The 26,218-nt window shown below is 52.2% G+C and overlaps 1 protein-coding gene across 3 annotated transcripts in view; it reads right to left on the reverse strand.

Moving 5' to 3' along the window:
* Positions 1–1,228: 1,228 nt before the first annotated feature.
* ZER1 (zyg-11 related cell cycle regulator) overlaps positions 1,229–26,218 on the reverse strand; it is a 28,799-nt gene continuing 3,809 nt past the window's right edge. Inside the window, exons 2-16 of one of the 3 annotated variants that reach the window (XM_065879114.1) lie at positions 17,975–18,226; positions 16,528–16,678; positions 15,867–16,303; positions 15,378–15,554; positions 13,983–14,097; positions 13,689–13,835; positions 13,184–13,357; positions 9,413–9,628; positions 8,480–8,521; positions 8,194–8,313; positions 7,381–7,496; positions 6,845–7,033; positions 5,588–5,685; positions 3,857–3,959; positions 1,229–1,476 (exon numbers count right to left, since the gene is read on the reverse strand). In XM_065879114.1, coding sequence (XP_065735186.1) covers positions 1,419–1,476; positions 3,857–3,959; positions 5,588–5,685; positions 6,845–7,033; positions 7,381–7,496; positions 8,194–8,313; positions 8,480–8,521; positions 9,413–9,628; positions 13,184–13,357; positions 13,689–13,835; positions 13,983–14,097; positions 15,378–15,554; positions 15,867–16,303; positions 16,528–16,678; positions 17,975–18,132 — 2,301 coding nt within the window. In that variant the 5' untranslated portion in view covers positions 18,133–18,226 and the 3' untranslated portion in view covers positions 1,229–1,418. Of the gene's footprint in view, positions 1,477–3,856; positions 3,960–5,587; positions 5,686–6,844; positions 7,034–7,380; positions 7,497–8,193; positions 8,314–8,479; positions 8,522–9,412; positions 9,629–13,183; positions 13,358–13,688; positions 13,836–13,982; positions 14,098–15,377; positions 15,555–15,866; positions 16,304–16,527; positions 16,679–17,974; positions 18,227–26,218 lie in introns of those variants that run through there. The other 2 variants (XM_065879115.1, XM_065879116.1) reach the window with 2 other exon arrangements.

Below are 26,218 nucleotides of genomic sequence, written 5' to 3' on the forward strand. Positions count from 1 at the left end.
TCGGAGTGACATCAAGGGAGGACCACAAGATATTTCAAGATACGTTTGTGTCTCACACTTCCCTGAAACAACAGCACGGAGGTTTCCGAGGGAAAGCCTGGGGTCAGTATGGGAGGGGCGCGGGAAGGGCCCCGGAGGGCCGGGCAGGGCCGCTGCAGGATGTGCCAAATGCTGGTCTGGAGGCGGCTGCCCGTTGCCACCGGGAAGGGCTGGCGGGGGACCTCCTGCCTGTGAGAGCGGTGTGGAGGCGCCTGCCCGTTGCCACCGGGAAGGGCTGGCGGGGGACCTCCTGCCTGTGAGAGCGGTGTGGAGGCGCCTGCCCGTTGCCACCGGGAAGGGCTGGCGGGGGACCTCCTGCCTGTGAGAGAGAGAGGTGTGGGGTCCTCGGGGCAGCGGGGCAGGCAGGGGCGAGTGAGGCAGGCTCAGTTCTGCTGGTGGGGTGCCTGGGCACCGTGGGTGCTGCGGGCAGATGAGGGGTAGGGGGTGAGGGGAAAAAGCCCCTGGCCCCAGGAGGTGCTGGCTTCCAGGGTGGGGGGCAGGTTCTGGATATGTTTGGCAGAAGGGGCAGCGGAATCTGCCTGAATTCTGACCAGCCCTGGGCTGGGGCCTTCGACAGCCTGGGACCTGGTGGGAGACTAGGAGGCAGCCTCCATAGCAGCGTGGCCTCAGGCAGGCCTGGCCAGAGGGCAGCAGAGCCACTGTGAGCTCCACTCCTCAAGGGCCCTCTGGGGCTGGGACTGCCTGGACCTAGACAGGTACGGCTTACTTGCTCGCCCCAGAGGCCCACAGCCGAGAGCACCAAGGCATTTGGGAGACCCAGTGGGGTTAGTTGTAATCTCCAAACCCCATCAGCTGCACCCAGGGACCTAGAGGGCGTTCTCAGGCTTTGGTGGGTGGGTTAGGGTGCTGGAGTGGGCTATCGAAAGCCCATTGCCTCTCCTAACAGGAAGGGAGGCCAAGGTCAGAGGTTACAGGGCGAGGGCTGGACACTCACAATGTTACAGGCATTTAGTCTGGCAGGCGTAGGAGTGAGTGTGGCAGCGATGAAGGCTTTGAGTTGGGGCTTGAGAATGGCCGAGGAAGCTGCGAGGACTCAGGGAGTGTTTCTTTTGTTTTTGTACAGAAATCATACACACAAAACTTCACACTTCCTAACCAAAAAAAATATATATATATATATAATATATATATATTATATATATATATATAATATATATATATATTATATATATATATATATATATATAATATCTATATGTCACTAATGTTAAGGAAAAGCGTCGGCTGTGCAGAAGCCCCCTGTGTCCCTTCATCCAGTGGGAGGCTCCCCGAGTCGGGATCTGCCAGCTGGGCTGCTTGACAGTGCTTCCTCCCAGCCTCGTGGTCCAGAGCAGTGGCGGCCGTGGGGGCAGAGGCCTCTATCTGGATGTATCCATGTTCTCCTCTTTAAAGTTACTGCAGTGCTCAATCACCTTGCTGGAGACAATGACAGAAAGAGGATTGGAAGGTGGGCTCGGGTCGGGGTGGACCCAGCCCCTCCCAGCTGATCAGGCTGCTGGATTTGTTAGCCAACGTTAACCATGATGTTGACGCTGAATGAGATGAAGCGTACAAAGTGGTGGGCAGAGTGGCCAGCATGTGCGGGGTGCCCAGGAAATGGTACTTGTGGCCACGAATGCCATCAGCCCCGCGTGCTCCCCTCCTACTTCCCCAGGCCCCCTTTCCCACCTCTCAGTGCCTGGGCATCTGTGGTTAGAGGCTTCCCTGAATCAGCTCAGGCCTAACCTCCAAAACCTTCTGGTCTTTTTTTCAGCAACATCTTCCTTCTTCACCTTTTCCCTGTACACCCAGGCCTTTTTCTTCCCCAAAGTCTACTGGTGGTCCCCAAACTGGCTGCGCATCAGATTCACCCAGAGATCCTGATCCAGCAGCAGGTCCGGGTAGGGCTAGGGCAGCTGTGCTTGCACAAGTACGAGGGCCCGACACCCTGCAGCGGCCAAGTCCCCGTGCAGCGTTTGGGAATCACCCCTCATGCTCAGATCTCGAGTCTGTCTCCCACTCTAGTCTGGCCCTTGGGAACCGCCGTCAGGTGTCACCCTGAACCCTGCACGGCCTTCCCGTTCACACTAAGCCTCTGGGTTGGTGGCGGGTGTGTGTGTGTGTGTGTGTATGTGTTCACTGCAGCCTCCATGTGCTAAAGAGGTGCCTCAATGCCTTTTAGGAAGTAAGGGATGCCTGGGGTGGGACAGGACTGGTGAACAGGCAGAGGGATTTCTCCTAAGCACCCTGCCATCAGGCTGGCCAGCTTGGGTACACACCTCAGGTCTTACAGAGATGTTCAAAGTGACTGGGGTAGGTTATGGGTCAGTCTTACCCAGTGCTTCTCAAACCTCCTGGGAGCCCTGTTGACAATGCACATTCCCAGGCTCACCAGAAAAGAAAATCTAGAGTGGAACTGAATGTTTTTAACAATCTTTTTAGGTGATTCTTTAGGGAGATTAAGTTGGAGAACCACTCATTTTACCATTCTCAAACTCAGACCAATCTGTCAATTAAATGTTTAAGCAGTGGGCTTCCCTGGTGGCGCAGTGGTTAGGAATCCGCCTGCCAATGCAGGGGACACAGGTTCAAGCCCCGATCCGGGAAGATCCTACATGCTGCAGAGCAACTAAGCCCGTGCGCCCCGACTACTGAGCCTGCGCTCTAGAGCCCACGAGCCACAACTACTGAGCCCGCGAGCCACAACTACTGAAGCCCGCATGCCTAGAGCCCGTGCTCCGCAACAAGAGAAGCCACCGCAATGAGAAGCCCGCACACCGCAACGAAGAGTAGCCCCCGCTCGCCACAACTAGAGAAAGCCTGCGCGCAGCAACAAGGACCCAACATAGCCAAAAATAAATAAATTAAAAACAAAAATAACGTTTAAGAAGTGCCTTTTTTTTTTTTTTTGCTGCGGTACGCAGGCCTCTCACTGTTGTGGCCTCTCCCGTTGCGGAGCACAGGCTCCGGAAGCACAGGCTCAGCGGCCATGGCTCATGGGCCCAGCCGCTCCGCGGCATGTGGGATCTTCCCGGACTGGGGCACGAACCCGTGTCCCCTGCATCGGCAGGCGGACTCTCAACCACTGCGCCACCAAGGAAGCCCAAGAAGTGCCTTTTGCCAACAATAACTGCAGAAACAGCTAGTGAGTAGTTGTCTGGGGAGCCTCTGAGCTCCAGGCCCCTCCCCCACGATACTCTTTATTCTGCGCTGTGTTTAGAACTGGGGTAAACTTAACTCTGTTCTCTTCTAGAATGCATCCTGGGGAAAGCAAGGTCGTTACTGCTGATTGCGACACGTAGCATCTCTGAGGGTCTCTCTTGTGCACTGATGGGTGTGAGATCCCGGTAGATGATATTTTAGACCCCGTAGTGAAAACGACACAGCAGCGGAAGGCCTTGATGGCCCTGCCGTGTCCGGGACCTTCACATTCAGAAACTCATTTGCATTCTGCCTGATCCCTAGAATGTATTTTACCATACTGTGTCCTCTCTTTAGTTGGAATGTCTTTGGCCAAAAATAACGACAAGTTCTGACCTGACTTGCTAATGCCCAGGGATGAGAGGACGTAAGAAAATAAAGCTTACAGATGAGGGCAATGACGCTCCGCTCAGAGCTTGGTCATCCAGTTTCCGGCCGCACTGTGGCCAAAATGACACTCAGGGAGGCCCCAGCTGGACGTCAGTATGCTGTCCACCTCCTCACTCAGCTGAGTTGCCCCTGGGAATTTCAGCCATTCCTAACCACGAGAGGGCCTGGCTGTGTCCCTCACTCCCCCAAGTCTAGGCTCCAAGCAGAAACACTGCCAGTCTCTCACCGGGCCATTTCCTTGGTCTCTTGCCGCGCGGTTGCCATCTTGATCATGTCCCTCAGGAGGGGCATCCCCCCTTCTTTGATCAGCAGGGGGCAGTACTTGTCCGCTGTGGATAGGGACAGACAGCAGGTGATCAGGGTGGGATTTCTATCAGCCTGTTGCCCAGAAACCCACCCTTGCTGCAAGAACTGCCCTCCCAGGAGGCAGGATGAAGACTCGGCCCTGAGTGAGGGCACTGCTGCAACCGGCCAGGAGCCATGTTTGCCCAGCCCTGGGGCCCAAGTTCCTGAGGCCACCTGGGGGAAGCAAGGGATGAACCCCTTGGAAAAGGCTCTTCCCTTCTTTGCCTCACGGTGGCATTTTCCCCTGCCAAATGTCACCCAAACCAGCACCTTCTACTCTGAGAAGTTTTTGTAAAAATAGAGCTTCCTAAGCACTGCCCTTGGCTATTCTGATTCAACAGATCCAGGAACCTACTTATTTGTACTTTTAACAAAATATTTCCAGCCAGGATGGAACCACCAGGGCTACCTATTGGGTGGCTTCATGGTTCACTCCAACAAAGAACATTCTAGGGCTCGGTATCCAGGGCTATACACTCCACGGAGAACACGGGCATTTCAATGGCCCTCCAGCAGCTCTATGTCGTAGGAGCTATTTTTATCATCTCCATTTAATGACGAAAGAGCTGAGCTTCAGAGAGATGAAGTTATCCACTCAAAGTCACTCTAGAGGCTTGTCTGAGGGAGTCCGGGCTCAGGGCTCTTCCTCTGTGCTACACTGCCTCTTTGAGGTAAGGTGCTACTTTTTAGTAAGACTAACCTCAAGGAATAATAAAAAATTGGCAAATGCTTACTGAACAGCTGGGATGTGCCAAAGCACTCTTCCAAACACTTTACATGTCTTATTTCACAGCAATCCTATGCGGAAAGTACTGTTACTACCCCATTTTAAAGGTGAGGCAAATGAGGCACGGAGAGGTTGAGAAACCTGCTCAAAGTAACACAGGCAGTCTTCCCCCAAGGCCTGCACTCTTATTCACTCTGCCAGTAGCAGGACTGAGCAGTATCCAGGCACCAGGGCTCAGCACTTTCTGCTGGTTCTCTTTCCACATCAATCTTATGAGGTAAGTGTTATTATCCCCATTTTACAGAGGAGAAAACTGAGGCCCAGAGAGGTTAAATAACCTGCATGAGATCACATAACCAGTAAAGGAGAGAACCAGGGGTCAAACCCGGTCTGCAATCAAAGTCTCTCGGTGCTGCACCCTCTTTTTCCGCTCCCCCAAAGCCACTGAGCAGAGGACAGTTCAGGCTCTTCTAAGAGGGGGTGGGAGTCTCTCCGAGGAAATGAGTGAGACTTGTTTTCAAGTTCTCTCCTGTTCTCTCGGATGTCTGTTTCCTCGGGGGTTAGTTCTTGGTTTGGGTTGGTCTTACCCTGCCTTACAGAAGGCATGGAGATTTTTGACTATCTACTTGTATGGAAGCAGGAAACATTAGGAAAGCTGCCTGGGATCTCTGGATGGGCCGGCTCATCTGCCAGGCCTGCTTCTGCCGATGAGGCAGGGGCCAGCCATTATGCTGGGTGTCCCACCAATGCCAGAAAGTGGAGGGCTGGGTGCTGAGACGCAGACACTGACACCAGCTCTCATAGTACTTCCACCTGGATTATCACCTCCCTGAGGGCAAGTCTGCTTTCAGCCGATGAGTGAACAAAGGGTTAGTGGGTACTCACGGTAGACAGACACCAGGTTGTACAGGGCCCAGGTGGCCCAATGCTGGCTGACAGGTGAGATGCCCTGGGGAAGGAGGCGAAGAATTGGCTCAAATGACCTATAGGAAGAAAAATCAAGGTCACTTTTTTTTTTGCCACTCTGTGCGGCTTGAGGGATCTCGGTTTCCTGACCAGGGAATGAAGCCAGGACATGGAGTGAAAGCCTGGAATCCTAACCACTAGGCCACCAGGGAACTCCCTCAAGGTCACTTTTGATGCCGGGCATTGTGGGGGGAGGTGCATTGTCTCTTGTTGGGGGGTTGTCCTCACTGAAGGGTCCCGTGGACAAATGATGAGCAGGCCAGTAGGATGGAGGGGACGGGGGGCACCCGGCCCTTCAGGCTCCACAAAGAGAGTGCCCTGGTGAGAGAGGTCATGAGCATGAGGGAGGTAGGAGGAACACAGATCAGGTGGTGCAGAAACTGGGGACCACGGCAGGGAGGAGAGCCCCAGCCTGGGAGGTGGGGGACAAAGGACGCTGGGAAGCAGAAGAGATTGACTGCACTTCCCATAATGGCCTTCTACTATGCATCATCTGGAGTCATGGTCCAAAAGCCTGAAAAATGTATGTGCAACCTCCACCCCCTCCCCAGGCCAGTGAGTCCACTTCAGCTCTCCTCTGAAATGACAGTAATTGGAGTGTCGGCAAAGCCACGAGTGTGAGCCTGTTCCTCCCAACACGGGTTTTCAACTTCAATGTCCATCGATACAAGATGGCCCAGGTGCACACAGAAAGTGACTCAGTTGTAAAACGATGAGGGAGGTGCATAGCTGCGGCTTGAAATTCACACACGAGATAGTAAGACTTGATGCCAGCTGGACTGGAGGTAATTAAATCTGTGCATAGAAAACTGCTGGAAAGGGAGACGCCAGAATGTTAGGGGGAAGATGCTCTTTTAGGGAATGAATGGTTTCCGTTTTGTCTCCTGTTGCGTGTCTGTATTTTCTCTTTTTTTTCACAACTGGACAGGTATCAAATGTTTGTAGACGACAGGCTTTGGGTACACACAGGTGTCGATGTGAGGAAACAGGCACCGAACTGTAGAGGTGAGATGTGCGCATTTACATGCTGTGCTCTACGTGGACTACACCTCAGTTAGTAACACCTGACACAGGACTAGGAGGAGGGCAAGTAGCTCGCACCAGACCTTGTTGGGAAGGAGCATCCTGTCCTAACACTTACCCCACGTCCACGTCCCACGCCTCCCCACTCCGCACCTGTAATTGATATTTCTCCGTGAGTTGATGTCCCAGCTCTGGATGGCTGCCCACATGCGCTCCTCTACCTCCTCCCGCTGGGGTTCACAGATGCCCCAGGCCTCAGGGCCATCAAACATGATGTGGGAGAGGACGCCACAGGCATTGTAGGAAACCTCAATCCCATCAGCCTTGCTCTCCAGCAGGTTGCTGCCAAGAAGAGAGAAAAATGGAGTCCTGATCCCCAAATCCCTCTTCAGATACCAGCTGCTGGACCCCAACTAAAAGACCAGATACCAGAGGTACTACTGATTTCTTTATCACTTATCATTTGTACCCAGATGACTTCTAAAGGGGATATAAGGTCGCTTAAGGTAAGATACAGCTACAACAGGACCATTTATGGAGGGTTGAAAGAATAAGAGACCGCATCATAGAGTGAAGGCGGCATTCCTAACAGAAATCTAGGCTAACAGCAGTTACTGGAACTGAGCACTGACTAGAGCTCTGAGCATCCTGGCAGCCAAGGCAAAAAGGAAAAGAAGAGAAGTACCAACCTGAAGACACTGATGAACTGGGAAGTCATTAGCTGGGGCCGTAGCTCCTTCACCTCTGCCACATTCCCCAAGAGTCCTAGCATATTCCGATGCAGCTCCTGCTTCTCTGGGAACTCCTGGCAAGATGAGAGCCATTGGGGGTCATATCAATGAGTACTTAATTAGTGTCTGATACTGGTAACCTAGAAGCTTTATGAGCATCTGTCTGGCCATTTCAACTAGATAGACAAAGCGGGGGTGGGGCGGGTGCGGGTGCAATCTGCTGCTCTCCTACCTTCCGGTACACCTAGGACAGTGCTGGGTACACACTACAAGGGATTAAAGTGGTAGAGCTCCCTGCCACAAAATCAAAGGCTGAGTGGAGATCTGACCTATAAAATTATGAATGGGACAAACATGATTCTATTTACCAAAGCTCAAAATGTTAGTCTAAGGGAATCCTTTTGGAAACTAGAGCAAGACAATCAAGAATGAGTTTTAGGATGAAGAGACCATCCTACTGGACAGAATTCTGTCTGGCTGATACCTCAGTGGACCCCAGCCAGACCTGGAGAGTCTGAGAAATCGTGCTGAGAAGGACGGGGCTGAGTTCTCCCTTGGAGGGAGGGCTCTAAGGGAGCGCCCAGCCAGGTCGTCTGGGTCAGGGAAGACCTCTGGAGCTTCTTCCTGTTGGCAGCAAATCCTGGCTGGCGGGCCTGTGAGTTGATCCCCACTGCCCTTCCATGGGAACCATGAGGAGAGGGGTTGCTGGGGGACATGGGGACAGAAGAGCGGCCAAGTGGGAGTCAAGGAGGCTTCTGGAGAGGGCGCTACCTTCAGGCAGTCCAGGAAGAGCTTCATGCCGTTGAAGTTAAGGAACATCTCACAGTTGTCGGGAGTCTCATCCGTGATGTTCCACAGGGCGCTCCAGGAGAACTCCATCACCTGGTCACACTGAAGCGGGGAGAGGGCTCAGCACAGGTTCACCTGGATGGGCCCCCAGGCTCCTGGCACCCAGTGACAGGGTCCCCTGACACAATGTGGACACCCCCCCAGGGGCAAGCCAGTCCCTTCTCAGGCTAGGGGAGGGGCAGGGTGGCTCCATGAAGACTCAACTTACTGTCTTGTCCAGCAGCTTCTTCTGAATCAGCTTCAGCATGGTCTGCGGGCAGAGAAGAGAGCTCGCCAGGGGGCCAGGGCTTCAAGAGCTGCCACGTCCCCCAAGAGCCAAGAGGGAGGGAAGAGTCAGCAATTCTATTCCTGTTAATACATCCCGACGAGACCAAATCTGCCTATCTATTTGGGAGGCTGTTGGGAGAAGTGCCACCCACGGACCTGATACTTGGCATCAGGACGCCTGGGTGCTAGTCCTGGCTCGAGCCTGACCCCATGTGGCTGTGGGCACGGCCCTCCTCCTCTGTGGGTTTCAGCCTCCCCAGTGATAACTGAAAGGAGGAGACTAGATGTGCCTTCCTTTCTTCAGCAAATATTGATTAACTCCCCACTGTGCACCAGGCCCTGTGCTAGGAAGTGCCGGGGACGGGATGATGGAAGGAACAAGCATGGCGTCTCTCCCTACGGAGCTCACAGCCAGTGGGGAGGCTAATGTTAAACAGATAGGCTCTCAGATATTTATTGAATCCCAGTTGGGAAGACATAAGAGGGGCACTTGGTCTGAGGAGGCAGGAGTGACTTGTACAGTGGGACCCAACAGGAGAGTGGAGGGGCTGGTAGAGGATGACAGAGTGTTCTCTAGGTGGAGGAAATCTACAGGTCATCAGCAACTTTCACCGTTAGGAAATTCTTCCTTTGGAAGTAGCTGGTTTTTTTTGGGGGGGGGCGGGGCAGCTGTTCCACGCGGCACACGGGATCTTAGCTCCCCAGACCAGGGATCGAACCCGCAGCCCCTGTATTGGAAGCTCAGAGTCTTAACCACTGGACCGCCAGGGAAGTCCCAGGAAATTCTTCCTTTGGTCCGGCCTAAATCCTCCCTTTGGGCAGTGGGGCTGTGGAGGAGGGAGGGAGAGGCAGCCCCCACCGCGCACGCACGCACCACGACAAAGCCCATCTTGCCCACGGCCTCCTTGTGGTCGTTGTCCACCTGGCAGACCAGGGCGTTGCACAGGTGCACGGCGATGCGCTGGATCGACTCGTCCTGCCGCGTGGGGTTGAGGATGCTGAGCAGGAGCTCGTTGACTCGGCGGTACTGGAACTCCAGCTCCTCGGGGATGCTGAAGTTGCAGAGGGTCAGGCAGCAGTTCCGCTGGACCTGGGCGGGGCCAGGAGACAAGCGGAGCACAGTCAGGGTCAGCCTTGGGAGCCGGACTTGAGGGGCTCTCTAGAGGTGTGAGATCATCCAGAGCTGTGGTGGTCCACGAAGGCTGCCTGGAAGAGGAGACTACGAGGCTTTTTTTTTTTTTTTAATATTTTTTAAAAACGTGAACTGTAATATACAGAAGAGTGCATAAAACACAAATGTATAGTTTTGCAAATAATTATAAAGCAAACAAGCTTTTCAACAACCATGTAAACACCATTTGGGTCAAGAAACAACATTGCCAGCACCCAGAAGTCCCCATATGTCCCTTCCTTGTTATAAGCCCCTCTCCCCACGAGAGAGCCCCATCCCTGCCTTTCACTTGAAAGATTCTCTAGCATCTTGTGGCTTTTTGTTCAACCACAGGTTTGCAAGATCAACCATCTTGTTATAAGTAGCTGAAATGCATTTTTTTTCATTTGCAGTATAGAATTCTAATTTATTTATGCAGTCCACTGCTAGCGGACGTTCGGGTAGACTTCAGCGTTTGGCTACTTCAAACAATGTCCTGTACGTGCATCCTGGTGTCCATGTGTGTGGGCTCCTCTAGGGCACCCACGCGCAGGGTGGAGTTTCTAGGTCACAAGTTGTGCACGTCTTCAGCTTTACCAGGTAACACCAGACTGTTTCCAAGGTGGCTGTACCAGTTTATACTCCCACCAGAAGCACAGAAAAGTTCCAGTCACTCCACATCCTCAATTACTCTTTGTGCTGTCTGTGGGTTTCTTTCTTTCTTTATTTTACAGTATTCTCAGTGCATTTTCCTCATAATTTCCTTCCATGCTTTCTCATTAGATACTGGAAGTTCACCATACTTCATTACTTATATAAATTAGAGGATATCCTAATCCTCTAATTAACTTGTTAACCCTTGTTAACTCTGTCCTTTTTCTCCCCCACAATATACATATATTTCGTAATTTGAGAAAAAAATTATTTAAAATCATAAAAGCAATACTTACTATAAAAATTTCAAAATATACTATCTGAGTAGAAAGTTATAAAGTCCCCCACTTAATTCTTCAGAAGTAATTGCCGTTAAAAGTTTGATGCAGGACTTCCCTGGTGGCGCAGCGGTTAAGGATCCGCCTGCCAATGTAGGGGACACGGGTTCGAGCCCTGGTCCAGGAAGATCCCACATGCCGCGGAGCAACTAAGCCCGTGCGCCACGACTACTGAGCCTGTGCTCTGGAGCCCGCAAGCCACAACTGCTGAGCCCACGTGCCACAACTACTGAAGCCCGCACACCTAGAACCCGTGTCCCGCAGCAAGAGAAGCCGCCACAATGAGAAGCCCACGCACCACAACGAAGAGTAGCCCCCGCTCACCGCAACAAGAGAAAGCCTGCGCACAGCAACGAAGACCCAACGCAGCCAAAAATATTAAAAGAAAAAAAGGTTTGATGCACAACCTTCTAGATTTTTCTACCATGGCAATACAAATGTATACTTGGGGGAGGGGAGAGGCGAAAGAAGGTTTTATCCATATTGGCCCAAAACTTCTCTTCACTTATCAACATGCAGGGCCATCCATCTTTCCATGTTAGGATGTACAGATTTACCATCATATCCCATGATGTGGGCAGATCTTACATTAATCTTTCAGGTCCAGGCCCCTATTGCTAAAACATTTTGGTTGCCTCTGACTTCTTATTTAATCAAAAAGGGAGGATGTACATGTATCTTTTTCCTCTAAGAACATTTCTAACTGTGGAATTTACGCCAAAAGATAAATGCATTCACAGTTTTGGCAGGTTCTGCAAGTTGCCCTGTGAAGAGGTTGTTCAGGTCACACCTCACCAGTGGAAAGTGCAAGTGTGTTCTTCCCCTGACCTTTGTCAACGGACATCATCAATCTCTCGAGTCAAAAAGTGATTATCGGGCTTCCCTGGTGGCGCAGTGGTTGAGAATCTGCCTGCCAATGCAGGGGACATGGGTTCGGGCCCTAGTCTGGGAGGATCCCACATGCTGCAGAGCAACTAGGCCCTTGAGCCACAACTACTGAGCCTGCGCGTCTGGAGCTTGTGCTCCGCAACAAGAGAGGCCATGACAGTGAGAGGCCCGCGCACCGCGATGAAGAGCAGCCCCCGCTTGCCACAACTAGAGAAAGCCCTTGCACAGAAACGAAGACCCAACACAGCCAAAAATAACTAAATAAATAAATAAAGTTTAAAAAGTGATTATCTTGTTACTTGAATTTCTATTTCTTTGAAAGAGTTTATGAATTTGCGAGTCTTCAACTAGCATTCTTTTCTCGTTAAAAAAAAAAAAGAGACAAGCCTTTTACCTGATTATAAAATCAATCTCAATGCAAGAAGAACTGTTGCTCTAAAGTCTGGAGTTGGCAGGCAGTGGGAAAGGGGGCCTTCTCATCCCTACAGAGACTATATCCCCACCAGAGCCTTTCTGGAGGACAATGCAAGAACACGTACCAAATGCTTTAAAAATACACAAACCCACTGCTCCAGCCATTCTCCTTTTAGACGTGTCTTATGAGGAGCATCAATTACTTGTATTCAGCAAAGCCTTATTTGAAATAGCAAAACATGAAAAGCAACCTAAATGTTCAACCGTGGGGCTGACTCAGTAAGTGCAGCCCGTGTATTTGGGGGAGCCCCGTCCTGCTACCCCTCGGGGATGGGGCTTGACCACTGCCTCTGAGCCCCAGCACAGAGTCAGCACCAGGGCAGCCTCTCCTTGGATGAGAACACTTCACACTATGTTGACACCAACACTTATGAAGCCGACTTGTTCAAACCAGCTGCTCCGGGGGGAGGAGAGCTGGGATTGGAACTTTCACTTTCTAGTTAGTGCATTTTCTATTACTTGAATTTGTTTTCTAAGCATTAGGTATCTCACTTTTGTGATCAGAAAAGAAACAATGCTTTTAAAATTTTGTCGTAAAATGTTTTGTTGATATGGGAGATGTTCACATTTACAAGACGCTGTTGAAATGAAAATCCAGGTTATACAACAGTACACACAGAATGGTCCCATTTACTAAATAAATATGCACAGACTAAAAGCCAGAACAATAGATATCCATTGTTAATCTTGGCTCTCTGTGTGCTGGGATTACCAGTGTTTTTTTTTTTTTTTTCTTTTATACCTGTAATTTTTCTCCAGTAAAAATTTTGATTACTTTTATAATAAAAGCAGTTATTGAAAAAAATACCCACCTCAGCAGAGTGTCACTGGGCAGGCTAAGGAGTTAGCACGAGCAAAGGCCCAGAGTCAGGAGGACAGGGCCCCTGGGGGAGGGTGGCAGTGGGTGACGGACTGGCCGGGTGGGGCCAGGTCCCAGGGCCCTGAATGCCAGGTCCCAGAGTCTGGCAGCAATGCAGCGGGAAAGGGGGATTGGGGGGGGGCGGTATAGAGCCAGGAGAGAAAGGTTGAGAGCAAGCATGGCACCGGGAGGGCTCTGCGAGCCTGCTGGCGAGGCTGGGACACACAGGGTGAGCAGGAAGTGGGGTGTCTGGGGCAGAGCAGGCAGCGGGTGGGGGCTCACCGTCACCTCCTGGTAGGATTCCATGCCATTCAGCACCACCTGGATGACCTGCCGGCGCAGCCTGATGCTCTGCTCTGAGCGATACTCGGAATTGGTCAGGTAGAAGAGGGCAGCGCTGCCTGTCACTTGAATGTTCTTGTCATACTTGTGGCACTTGAGGGCCGTGATGACCAGCTGTATGAAGACGGAGTACGGGCTGGGGTTGGCCAGGCCCGTCCAAGTTGTGCGGGGACAGGCCTGGGGCTGTGAGAGGGGCTTGGACGGTCCTCTGGGGCAGGGCTCAGCCTGATCCTGCTGCCTGAGGGCAGAAGTAGGGGTTGGGGAGCAGAAACTGGGGCAGGCCACAGTCCTGGGACAAGGCCAGCGCTGGGGCAAGTTAGGCATTGCGAGGCGGGGCTGGGGTTTGGGAGGCGGCACGGCCGGTGTCCTGGGGAAGAGGAGGGGTGTAGAGGAGGGAATGGTGGGAACGGACCGGAGCCCGAGGGCCCCCAGGGTCGGGACTGACCTTCAGGGCCCGCAGAAGCTGGTTGCAGCGTTCAATGCGTGCGATGTCAAAAAGCAGGTTGATGGCCCGTGAGGTGATCTCCGGCCTGTGCTCCGTGTAGGCCTCGATGGCATTCAGCACCTGTTCCTCATTTTTGTCACCACTCACCTGGAGATGGAGCATGATCAGAACATCCCAGAAGAGGCCAAGCACTGGGATGCCCGATCCCAGCGCCGCCATCTCTAGGCCCAGGGCAGACCCCTCCTTCCCTTCTCCCAGGGCACCCTGGTCCTCCCCTCCCCCTCCCCCTCTCACTTTGTAGGCCGGAATGTGCGTGAGGCGGCACAGGGAGGTCTCGAAGAGCCCAAGGAACTGCAGTGGCCTCTTCAGAGCCCGGAAGGGCATGATGCTGCTCTTGGAAGGCTCGATGCTGAGGGAAGAGGGTGTTGGGGTGAGTGGCCTGGGGCCCGGGGCTGCCCTGGGTCAGCACAAACAAGGGCCTCTCCCTGGGGGGTGGCGAGGCGTTTCCTTGGGGCCCTCTGCTAGGCCCTCCGGCCTTGTCTATTTTGTTTTTGATTTTTTTTTTGGCTGCGTTGTCTTTGTTGCTGAGCACAGGCTTTCTCCAGTTGTGGCGAGCAGGGGTTACTCTTTGTTGCGGTACACGGGCTTCTCACTGGGGTGGCTTCTCCTGTTGCGGAGCATGGGTTCCAGGCATGTGGGCTTCAGTAGTTGTGGCATGCAGGCTCAGTAGCTGTGGCACGTGGGCTCAGTAATTGTGGCACACAGGCTCAGTAGTTGTGACACGCGGGCTCAGTAGTTGCGGCATGCAGGCTCAGTTGTCGTGGCACGCGGGCTCTAGAGCGCAGGCCCAGCAGTTGTGGCGCACGGGCTGGTTGCTCCACAGCACATGGGGTCTTCACGGACCAGGGCTCGAACCCATGTCCCCTGCATTGGCAGGAGGATTCTTATCCACTGTGCCACGAGGGAAGCAGAGAAGTCCCTTTTTTTTAAAGGCAGGGGACGGACATAGACCCCACCTCTTGATGGGAGGGTGACAAGGTCACACTGTAGAGAACATGTGGGATAGGAGATACTGTTGCAGCCATCTTTGGAGAATCCTATCTGCCATTCTAGTGAGGATGTGTCACCTTTAGGTTCCCCCAACAGTCATGAAGGGACATGCCCATCAACCAAACCCCACTCCATTCCGGTGGGGGAGAGGGTTTACGGCCAGTGACAGCTGGATGGGTTTGAATCAGCTCTCTCCTCCAAACAACGAACCTGGGGACCAGCCTGTCTGCCCCATCACCTAACGAGTGGCGGGTATGCTGGCCTTACCTTAATACCACCACACCAGCTCCGGCCCGTCTGAGCGCCGTAATCTCCCAGTCACTCCCCGTGCAGTACCTCCAGCCTTTGCACGTGCTGTCTCCTCTGCTAGGACACCCTTCCTCTGGCAAACTCAGAATGAGCTTTCTGCACAGCCTGGGTGCCATTCCTCTTCCTCCCTCCTTCCTGACCCTCAGGGCAACCCCAGAGCCCTGTGCAGCCCTAATAATGACCCGTCTGTCCCCACTAGCTCACACAGACTCGGGAGGGTCTGATTTGTTTCTTTCTGTCCAGCATCCAGGACAGCACTTGACAGAGGGGCACTTGGTCAATGCCTGTTGAATGATACCCTGCTAGCAAACATGGCAGGTGGGTCCCCACCTGGTCTGTCCTGCATCCTCGTCCATCTTAGAGATGCTGCAGTTCTCCAGGATCATGTGGCCAGAGATGTCCAGGGACATCAGGTTCCCCAGCTTCTGCACAAAGAGGCTCAGCACCTTGCGAGTCAGCTTGAACTTGTAGTAGCTGGAGAGGCGGTCTCGGGAGATGTCCAGGTGTCTGGAGATTGGAGTTGGGGGCACAGGTCAGGAGCTGGACACAGACTGGGGCTGCCTCGTAGACCCCTGCTGTTTCAGTCCATGGCAGGGGAGGGCCCATCCCTATTACAACCACTCCAGGGCGTTCTGGGAAAAAACGTGCTGGGACCCAGGTGCCCTTAACAGCTCCGGTCAGACCAAAACAGTGGGTTTAAGGAATAGGACTGTCTCTTCTATCCCCACCTTCTGCCTGGCCGGGGGCTCAGGAATCTCCTGGGACTGACAATCCGCACCTCCCCACCCCCACCCCGCGAGCTCTGGGCTCGCAGCTCACCGCAGCTTGTGCAACTGGACAATAACACGGATGTGGTCATCAGACAGGTCCATGTTGTAGAGCACGAGGGACACCAGGCTGTCTTTCCACTGGGTTAGGAAGGCCGCGTCGCTCGTCTGGATGCCCGAGAGGTCCAAGGCGGCCAGCGAGTTGAGCGGCCGCAGCAGGGACTCCACGGGGACCCCATCGATCATGCGGCCCAGGTTGAGGAAGCGCAGGCGGCTAAAGCCCTCGAAGGTGAAGTCCTTGACCAGCACCTGACAGGTGGGGTTGACGAGGCACTCGTCTTCACAGCCCCCCGGGTTCTCCTCCTCGTAGAAGATGTTCGCGCAGCCGAACAGGCTCAGGGACACCAGGGTGTGGCTGAAGCTCCTCAGCGTCTGCAGGCTCTTGGCGGACAGCTTCTCGCAGTTGGTCAGGTACAGCTCCACCAGGTCCTGGCAGCGGGCACAGCCCCATTATCACCTCTGCACCCACACCCCAGCCTAGGCCGGGCCCTGAGCCACACGTGGGGCTTGGGGAGGGGTCTGCACGAGGGGGAGAGCCCTGGAGGTGCCTCAGGATTCCTGGGCTGGAGGTGACCGGTCCTGCCCCAACTCTGCCTGACCGTCTCAGGGTGGCCTCCCCTGGCCATCCCCGGTGCCTGGTGACCAGGTCTCACCTGCTTGCGAATGGCTTCCAGGTCCTGGTCCTGCACCAGGTCCTCGCGGAGGTGGATTCGGGTGAGGCGGGTGCTGCGGGGGTCTGAGAAGAGGCTGAAGAAGCTCTCATGCGGCTCAAAGTTGCAGGCGGCATTGACCAGCTCCACATACCTGGGAGGGAAGGAAGCCTGGCTCAGGGGAGGGACCCGCATGCTCCCTTCAAGGCCCAGCACAGCCCTCCCCTTCCTCTGAAGCCTTCCCTGGCCACCCCGGCAGCAACCTCCAACTCCTCCCCTCCTCTTCCTCACAGCACCTGGTTGGATCCTGACTACCCTACAGATGAGACTAAGGGTGGCCCCAGCAACCAGGAGTCCAAAGGTAGACCAGCTGGTGATAAAGGGGCCTCTATCAATGGCAAATCCCAAGCTCTTCCCCGCCAAACTGTAGACGCTTCTATAACAAACATACACGTCCACACTCCCCATCTTCTTTAAGCCAGCTTCTGACTTTGATCAGCCCTTCCCAGAACCCTGTCCAACAGGAAGACTGAGCCGAGGCGTTTGGAGTTCCCAGCTGGGTACAGAGCAAGCTCTCAGCAAAACTCTTGTCGAGATACCAGCAGATGCTGGTCTGGTGGAAAAGGCTGTGGAGTCATACACCACCCTGGCTTGGCTGTTCACTACCTGGGCAACTTCACACGAGTAACTGCAATTCCCCAGACCTCAGTTCCTTCATCTGTAAAATGGACACAACTCTGCTCTGCAGTGTCCAATATAGTGCCTGACCCACATTAGCTGCTCAGAATGTTTTTACAAGTTGGGCTCTCAGGTCACACACAGGTTCCCACTTTTATATGCAACTGTCTGGTCTAACAATTTCCCTCTGGGCATCTGGACTGAACCTCCAGCAGTCAGGCCTGTATATCATCCTTCTAGGAGCCTCTATTAGTGGGGAGTCCCTTGGAGAAGCCACACAGAGATTTTCTGAATGATCTGATCCCTGCTCAGGGGTCCATTATTCTGGCACTGGTGCATAAATATGTATGTATTCAGGTTCACACACAGACACGTGTTCACAGGCACAGGTGCATCGTGTGTGTACGCACACGCGTGTGCGTACACAAATACACACACAGGACAGCATATAACTCCTTCATTTATATTATAGGAGAGGTTTCTACACCCTCTCATAGGTGTAATGCATACCTGCAGTTTTACACTCAAACCTACCCTGTGCTGCAGAAGCCCACGTGTGTGCAAACACATTCCTTCACGTGCGCCCCCCTCCACACACATACCAACATGCGCAATTACAACTTTACAGTTATGGAGGGGCCAGTGTTCTCTTGCACCCACAGATACCCACGTGTGTGCATATCCCCACGGGGGGGCACACACAATGCTCCCAATCTCTCCGCACAACTCATGCTGAGGCTCAGGCCCCTGCCCCAGCCCCACGCCCGCTCACTCGTTGACGAGCCGGTCACAGATCTCGCTGGGCAGGAAGATGTCTGGATGGAGCCGCAGAGTCTCCTTGTCCAGCAGGTAGCCCAAGGTGCCATCCAGGTTGCGCAGGCAGAAGTCAGTGCAGAGGGCCATCAGGGACTCAGGGGTGTCTGACGCCATGCTGGGAGCAGACAGGTAGACCACTCTGGGACAGGGGCCCCCAGGGGCAATGGTGACTCCCTGACACTCACAGGATCATTAGCTGAGCCACGGCCTGGGGAACCGGAAAGAAGCTAAGTGAGCCATGCATAAGGGCCAGAACTACCAGCTGCCCTATGTCCACTCTCTAGTAGAAAAACTGAGGCCCCTGGATGGCACATACAAGCTAGCAGCTTAGCAGGGTCAGGGCCCGGGACTCCTGATTCCTCCCTTCCCTGCCCTGCTGTGCTACCACCTACGTGTGATTTGACCTGCAAAGAACAGGGGGCGTTGTCTGAGCATTTCTATGACCTCCCAATGTCTGCGGGCAGATGTGTGTGTTGGGGACCCAGTGCTTGGGTGGGGATTACAGGGGATTTTTTTTGGCCACACCACACGGCTTGTGGGATATTAGCTCCCTGACCAGGGATTGAACCCGGGCCACGGCAGTGAAAGCACCGAGTCCTAACCACTGGACCGTCAGGGAACTCCCTACAGGGTCTTTGGTTAACAGCTAAATTGTGGTGTCTGTTGCTCTGTGTGTGTGAGTGTGTGTGTGTGTGTGTGTGTGTGTGTGTGTGTATTACCTGTATATAGCTGTCACTGTTTGAATGCTTAGTATGTGCCAGGGCTTTAAAGACACGTCATCAGTGAATCTCATTGTATATGATTAAGAATGAAGGCTCCTCACGAGAGCAATGAAAATATACTTCCACATAAAAGTTGTACATAGTGGTATTATCCATAATAGTCAAATGGAAACAATTCAAATGCCCATCAACTGATAAACGGATAGACAAAAACATGGTATAGCCATGTAATGGAACCTTATTTAGCAATAACAGGAATGAAGTACCAACACAGGCTACAACACTGCACCTTAAAAACATTATGCTAGGGGGCTTCCCTGGTGGCGCAGTGGTTGAGAGTCCGCCTGCCGATGCAGGGGACACGGGTTCGTGCCCCGGTCCGGGAAGATCCCACGTGCCGCGGAGCGGCTGGGCCCGTGAGCCATGGCCGCTGAGCCTGCGCGTCCGGGGCCTGTGCTCCGCAACGGGAGAGGCCACAACAGTGAGAGGCCCGCGTACCGCAAAAAAAAAAAAAACGTTATGCTAAGTGAAAGAAACCAGTCACAAAAGGCCACATATTTTATGATTCCATTTGTATGAAATGTTTAGCCAGAACAGGCAAACCTACAGAGACAGAAGTAAATTAGTGGTTGCCTGGGGCTAAGAGGTTGGTGGAGGGGGCGGGGATGGGGAGTGACTGCTAATGGCTGTGGGTTTCTTTTTGGGGGGAAGAAAATGTTCTAAAATTGACTGTGGTGATGGTCGCACAACTCTGTGAATATCCCCGAAACCCACTGAACTGTCTGCTTTAAATAGATGAACTGTATGGCATAGGAATTACAGCTCAACAAAACTGTTATTAAAAAAGTAAGGTCTTGGGCTTCCCTGGTGGCGCAGTGGTTAAGAATCTGCCTGCCAATGCAAGGGACATGGGTTCAAGCCCTGGCCTGGGAAGATCCCACATGCTGCGGAGCAACTAAGCCCGTGCGCTACAACTACTGAGCCTGAGCTCTAGAGACCGCAAGCCACAACTACTGAAGCCTGCGCGCCTAGAGCCCGTGATCCACAACGAAAAGCCACGACAATGAGAAGCCCACGCACCGCAACGAAGAGTAGCCCCCACTCACCACAACTAAAGAAAGCTTGTACACAGCAACGAAGACCCAACACAGCCAAAAATAAATAAATAAATTTATTTATTTATTAAAAAAAAAAAGTAAGGTCTTGGGACTTCCCTGGTGGTCCAGTGGTTAAGACTCCATGCTCCCAATGTTGGGGGCCCGGGTTTGATTCCTGGTCAGGGAACTAGATCCCACATGCTGCAACTAAAGATCCCGCATGAAGCAACGAAGACCCTGTGTGCTGCAAATCAGACCCAGCACAGCCAAATAAATTAATTAAAAAAAAAAAGTAAGCTCTCATCAGACAGAGAAACATAAATACTGTATGATATCACTTACATGTGGAATCTAAAAAATAGAACTAATGAATATAACAAAAAGGAAACAGACTCACAGAAATAGAGAACAAACTAGTGGTTACCAGTGGGGAGAGGGAAGGGGGAGGGGCAAGACAGGGGGAGGGGAGTAAGAGATACAAACTATCATGTATAAAATAGTTTATAAGGATATATTGTACAACATAGTGAATATAGCCAATATTTTATAGTAACTATAAATGAAGTGTAACCTTTAAAACTGTGAATCAGTATGTTGTACACCTGTAACATATAATATTGTACATGAACTATACCTCAATAAAAAAAAAGTGAAGTCTCCTACTACCTTCATGACCTTGAGATAGGTAAATATTTCTTAAGTAGGACTCATAAGGGAAAAATGATAAACTGATATGCACTGAAGTGAAGAATGTTCATTCATATACACACAAAAATTAATTTGACATGGACCACAGACCTATACGTGAAAGGTAAAATGATAGGTTTGTAGAAGAAAACATAGGAGTATATCTTTATGATTTTCAAGTAGTCAATAATTTCTTAAATAGGTCACCAAAAAAAACAGAGAGAAACTGATAAATTGGACTGCCTCAAAATTTAATATTCTTTTCATCAAAAGGTACCATTAAGAAAGAGAAAAGGCAAGGGACCTCCCTGGTGGCGCAGTGGTTAAGAATCTGCCTGCCAGTCCAAGGGACATGGGTTCGAGCCCTGGTCTGGGAAGATCCCACATGCCGTGGAGCAACTAAGCCTGTGAGTCACAACTACTGAGCCCACGTGCCACAACTACTGAAGCCCATGCACCTAGAGCCCATGCTCCACAACAAGAGAAGCCACTGCAATGAGAAGCCCGCACACCGCAATGAAGAGTAGCCCCCACTTGCCGCAACTGGGCAACGAAGACCCAACGCAGCCATAAATAAATAAATAAATAAATTTATAAAAATAGGGAAAAAAAAGAAAGAGAAAAGGCAAGCCACAAACTAGAAGACGTTTCCAATAATATATCCAACAAAAGGCTTGTATTCAGAATATATAAACAACTTCTACAGATCAGGACATAGCATCCAGTTAAAAAATAGGCAAAGGACTTGAACAGGCATTTCATAAAGGATAAAGAAATGCGCAATAAATGTAAAGGAAAGGAAAACCATAATGAGATACCGTTTTGCACCCACCAAAAAGGTTCCATTGGAAACAATAGTAATACAGGCAACACCCAGCTTGTGTTATAGTGAAGCTATGGAACGAGGGGAAGTTACCCACACTGCTGGTGGGAGTGTGAATTGGTGTGAACTGGCAGTGTAACTGGAATACTGTGTGACACTATCTACTAAAGCTGAACAAACACATATGTTCAGTGTTCAGCAGCTCCACTACCAGATATACACCCATCAGCAACGCATATAAATGTTCACAAAAAGACACAGACAAAATGTCCACAGCAGCACGATTCCTGATAGAACAGAACCTAAATGTCCACTGACACGAGAATGAATATTAGGGTCCACTCACCAGTGAAACACTACACAGCAATGAGAATGTACCACCACAACAGCTTGGATGGACCTCACAATGTTTAGTGAAAGGAGCCAAACGCAAAAGAGTGTATACTCATATACTGAATGAATCCATTTATGTTTTACTCCCTTAAGTTAAAAAACAGGAAAATCTGGGACTTCCCAGTGGTCCAGTGGTTAGGACTGCACGCTTCCACTGCAGGGGGCATGGGTTCGATCCCTGGTTAAGGAACTAAGATCCTGTATGCCGGGTGGCATGGCAAAACAAACAAACAAAATTTAAAAAAACAGGAAAATCTAATCTGTGTGGCAGAAGTCAGGACTGTGGTTACTTTGGGGGTTTGGTTCGGAGCTAAGAAGCTTCTAGTCCCTTATCTGAGTGCTGGGCATACAGGCATGTGCACTTCGTGAATATTCAGGGAGCTGTACATTATGACGTGTGCACCTTTAAAAATGTATACTGCGATTCAACAAAAAGTTAAGGAAATGGCCTGGACACCAAAGAGGTCCACGTTTAAAAGGAATTCGGGGTTCAGCGAAGTAACGATCTCTGACTATGCACCCTCAGCTACAATAAGTGGCTAGGAGAGAATGAAAACTGAACCTTCACATCCAAGTTGAGTGAACAGGATAGAAAACAATCCACCATTTATAGACCTGCGGACAGTCAGGAATTAGTCCCAAACCTTTCTCCTATGAGAGTTTACATCAGAAAGGGGAAAAAATAGGCAAAATGAATCTATGGTGTTAGAAGTAAGGGTGGCGATTACCTTTGCAGGGAGGCAGTAATTAGAAAGTGGCAGGGGGGCCTCTGGGAGGGCTGGGACAGGTGTGTACACCTGTGGAAATTCATCAAACTGTCTGCTCATGCTTTGTGGTCCTTTCCTTATCTATATTATCCTTCAATAGCTATTGCTTATTTTCCTTTTAAGTGAAGGCTCTAGGTTAGACAGATCTATGTTTCAATCCAGTTCCACAATTCACGAGTCTATTACTTAACCTCTCTGGATCTCAGTTTCCTCGCCTGGAAAGTGGGGACAACAATCCCCACTTCACAGGGCTGTTGGGAAAATGCCTCATCTCAAGCTTGAGATGACTCAGTGCACAACAGATGGTGGTTATGAGCCCACCTTACAGATGAGGAAACTCAAGCTCAGAGAGAGGGGCTACTCTGTCCAAACTGGCATGTGAACCTCATCTCGTGGAGGGTTATGCAGGAGCTCAGTTTGCCCCTGGCTTCTTGGAGCCTCCTAGTCCACATGTGAGCCTTCCAGGATGCTCAGGAAACCGAGTGGGCGGCCACAGAACGCTGTGCCCTTTGCAATGGCCAGTTCTCAATTCTGGCAGCACCATTCACTGGTGACCGTGCTCTAAGAGCTCTGGAGCCAGGCCAACCCAGCTCCAATTCTCAGCCCCGCTGCATAAGAGCCGGTGAACTTGGGCAAGTGTCTTCACCTCTGTGCCTCAGTTTCTTCTCTAAAATAGAGAACACTGTGTGCAGATGGACACGGAACAATACAGAAGGGGTTTAGCGTGGTGCCTGGCACATAGTAACTGCTCACTAAAAGGCAGCTTTCATCATCAACATCCCTCTCTCCTGCCTCACCTGCCCTGGGCCCTAGAGCAAGGTCTGTTCCTGTCCAGCTCCAGGCCCTTGCTTCTCAGGCCTGGGTCTCCTGCCACAAGGCCCACTGTGCCAGCTGCCCCAGTGGTGCCATGACACCCTCGAGGAAAAGCACAAGAAACAGGCTGCCTGGACCCTGGGCATGGCCTTCCTTTGCCTGCACTCACTTTCAGATCTTGACCCAGAAGGAGCACCGCTGGCAGGGAGACATGCCCTGCTGGAAACTGCCAAGTCCAATCTCTTCAAGCAGTCATTCAGGGCTTTCAGAAGTGGGACCAGCTCTGCGGCCTACTCACCACCCCCCGACCCCCTACTCCCGCTGAACTGGCCTCCTCCGTTGTACTGGCAATAGGCCAGAGGCACAAGGTCACCTTCGGACCTTTGGTCATCCACTTTCTGTTCTAAATACTGCTCCTAAACCCCCAAACACATTCATGTCCCTCTTCCAGGAAGCATCTCCCAACCACTCCAGCCCACAATACCTTTGAATTCTCCTCTTGACTCAGCTCATGTCTATGCACCCTCAGGCCTTAGTGTCACTTCCTCCAGGAAGCCTTCCCTGACCCTCCAGGGTGCTCTTGCTGTGTGCCCCCATAGGCCCTACCATAACAACTAACATTTAGGACTGATGCTGTTTTAATTATCCAGCTTTCCTGCCAGACGGCCAGCTGCACGAGGGCAGGAACCGGGCTGTCTCCTCTGACATCATCCCTGTACCTAGCCCAGGGTTACTGTCTATTGAGCACTGTAGGTCCAAGGGTGAGCGAAACCAGACAAGGTCTTTGTCCTCGTGGAGCACACTGGCTCTGGAGCGAGACAGATCTCCACCTAAGAAGCACACAAACCCATGCCACGGAACTGGGCCCAGTGCTCTGAAGGAGAGGGTGGGACCTGGGACCCTGGGTGCCCGTGCCAGGGGACCTGCCCTGGACTGGGGAGTCAGGGCAGGCGTCCTTGGAAGTGACATCTCAGCAGTGACCCAAAAGATGAGTCATAGTTCACTCCAGTGGCGGGGAGAGAAGGGAAAGGCGTTCCAGGAAGAAGGATAAGATGCTCACAGGCTGAAAGGGCAGAGGGTGTGCGACACTGGCACCATGGGCCCAATACCACGACTACTGGCTGAACGAGGGGCTGCACACCCCACGTGGGCCTGACACGTTGTAGGGTTGCAGCACATGCAGGGAACCTGGGAGGCAAGGCACGCTCTCAGATTCCCCCTGCCCACCATGCCCAGGACAGTGCTGGGCACCCAGTGGCCACAGTGAAACTCTCACCACTCTGGATGAGAGAGCCGCCAGGGGCTTTGCCCTTTCTGCAGGATGAGCTCAGTCACCCAGGTAGCCACTCTGCCCTAACCCTGCTCCCCAGGTGGAAGAAACACCACCTTGTCAGCCGCCAAGATCACCAAAAGCCTCCAAAAGATAACCCGGGCAGATGGCACAGATCTGCTAACCACCTTTTCGCAGTGCTGACCCCGCTGCAGGGGGCTGGCGTGAGCTGGAGGAGGAAGGAGCCATCTGTCTTGGCACCAAGGCTGGAGGCCTGGGGCCGGCGCACCCTGCCACTTGGGCCCCTTCCAGCTACAGCCTGGCACCAGCCAGAGGTGGCCATCTCTACCCACCCCATGCCCAGCCCCTAGGGTTTCTCATTCTTGTGGCAGGCACCAGCCATCTGGGATTCTGGCAACGGGAGATGGAGGGAACTCTGATTATGACAGAAGAGCACACATTAAGAAGAACCCTGTGTCTTTCTCCATCCGGCCTCTTGCCTGGATCCACCATGAGCTATGACATCCTGGGGGGTGGGGAGCAGTGGAGAGCGAATAGCAGCGGCCACCTCCAAGCTGGTTGCTTCCAGTCTGAGCTCCTTAAGGGGTTTATTTCATATAGTCTCTAACTTAACCAACAGACGACATTGCCTAGGATCCTGTGCTTGTGGCTAATTCATCATTTATATAACCATCTGTCTAACGACCCCTCCCCCAGCCCACAAGCTCCAGGAGGACAAGAACACTTTCCGCTTCCACACTTCTGGATCCTTAGGGCCCGGCCTGTGCCTGGCATGTAACAGAATAAAGGTTTGTTCTTGCCTGAGTTATCACACTAAAAAACCGTGAGGTAGAGATTGTTACCCCGTTTTCTGACGAAGACACTGAGGCTTGTCTAAAATCACACAACTAGGGACTTCCCTGGTGGTGCAGCGGTTAAGAATCCGCCTGCCAATGCAGGAGACACGGGTTCGAGCCCTGGTCTGGGAAGATCCCACGTGCTGCGGAGCAACTAAGCCCGTGCGCCACAACTGCTGAGCCTGTGCTCTAGAGCCCACAAGCCACACCTACTGAGCCTGCGTGCCACAACTACTGAAGCCCGCGTGCCTAGAGCCCGTGCTCCGCAACAAAAGAAGCCACCGCAATGAGAAGCCTGCACACCGCAACGAAAAGTAGCCCTTACTCGCCGCAACTAGAGAAAGCCCACGCTCAGCAGTGAAGACCCAACACAGCCAAAAATAAATAAATTAAAAAAATCACACAAGTAACAAGAGTGGGACACAATCCAAACCTAAAGCAAAGCTATGCTTCTCACCAAACCATCCAGTCTTCTGTCCATCCAGTGTAGGGGGAAGAGAATGTGAGGTCCAGAGGAGGGAGCACGGGACCCCACCAGTGTCCTGACCCCCAGCCTCTCTGTTGGCTGAGGGAGCCAGAAGCTCTGAGCCTTGGAGCGGCACCCACCCTGTGAAATATTAACCCAGGAGCTGGGGGGAAAACCCAAACAAATATCCTATTTACAGAGGCTGGAAGCTTTCCAGGAGGGAGTGGATCACAGGCCAGATACTGGGGGTGGGAGGCTGATGTGAAGGGAGCCAAGGCAAGTGCCAGGGGCCCCCTGGGGGCAGG

The sequence above is a fragment of the Phocoena phocoena genome, chromosome 6 (assembly GCF_963924675.1).
Source record: "Phocoena phocoena chromosome 6, mPhoPho1.1, whole genome shotgun sequence".
NCBI lineage: Eukaryota > Metazoa > Chordata > Mammalia > Artiodactyla > Phocoenidae > Phocoena > Phocoena phocoena.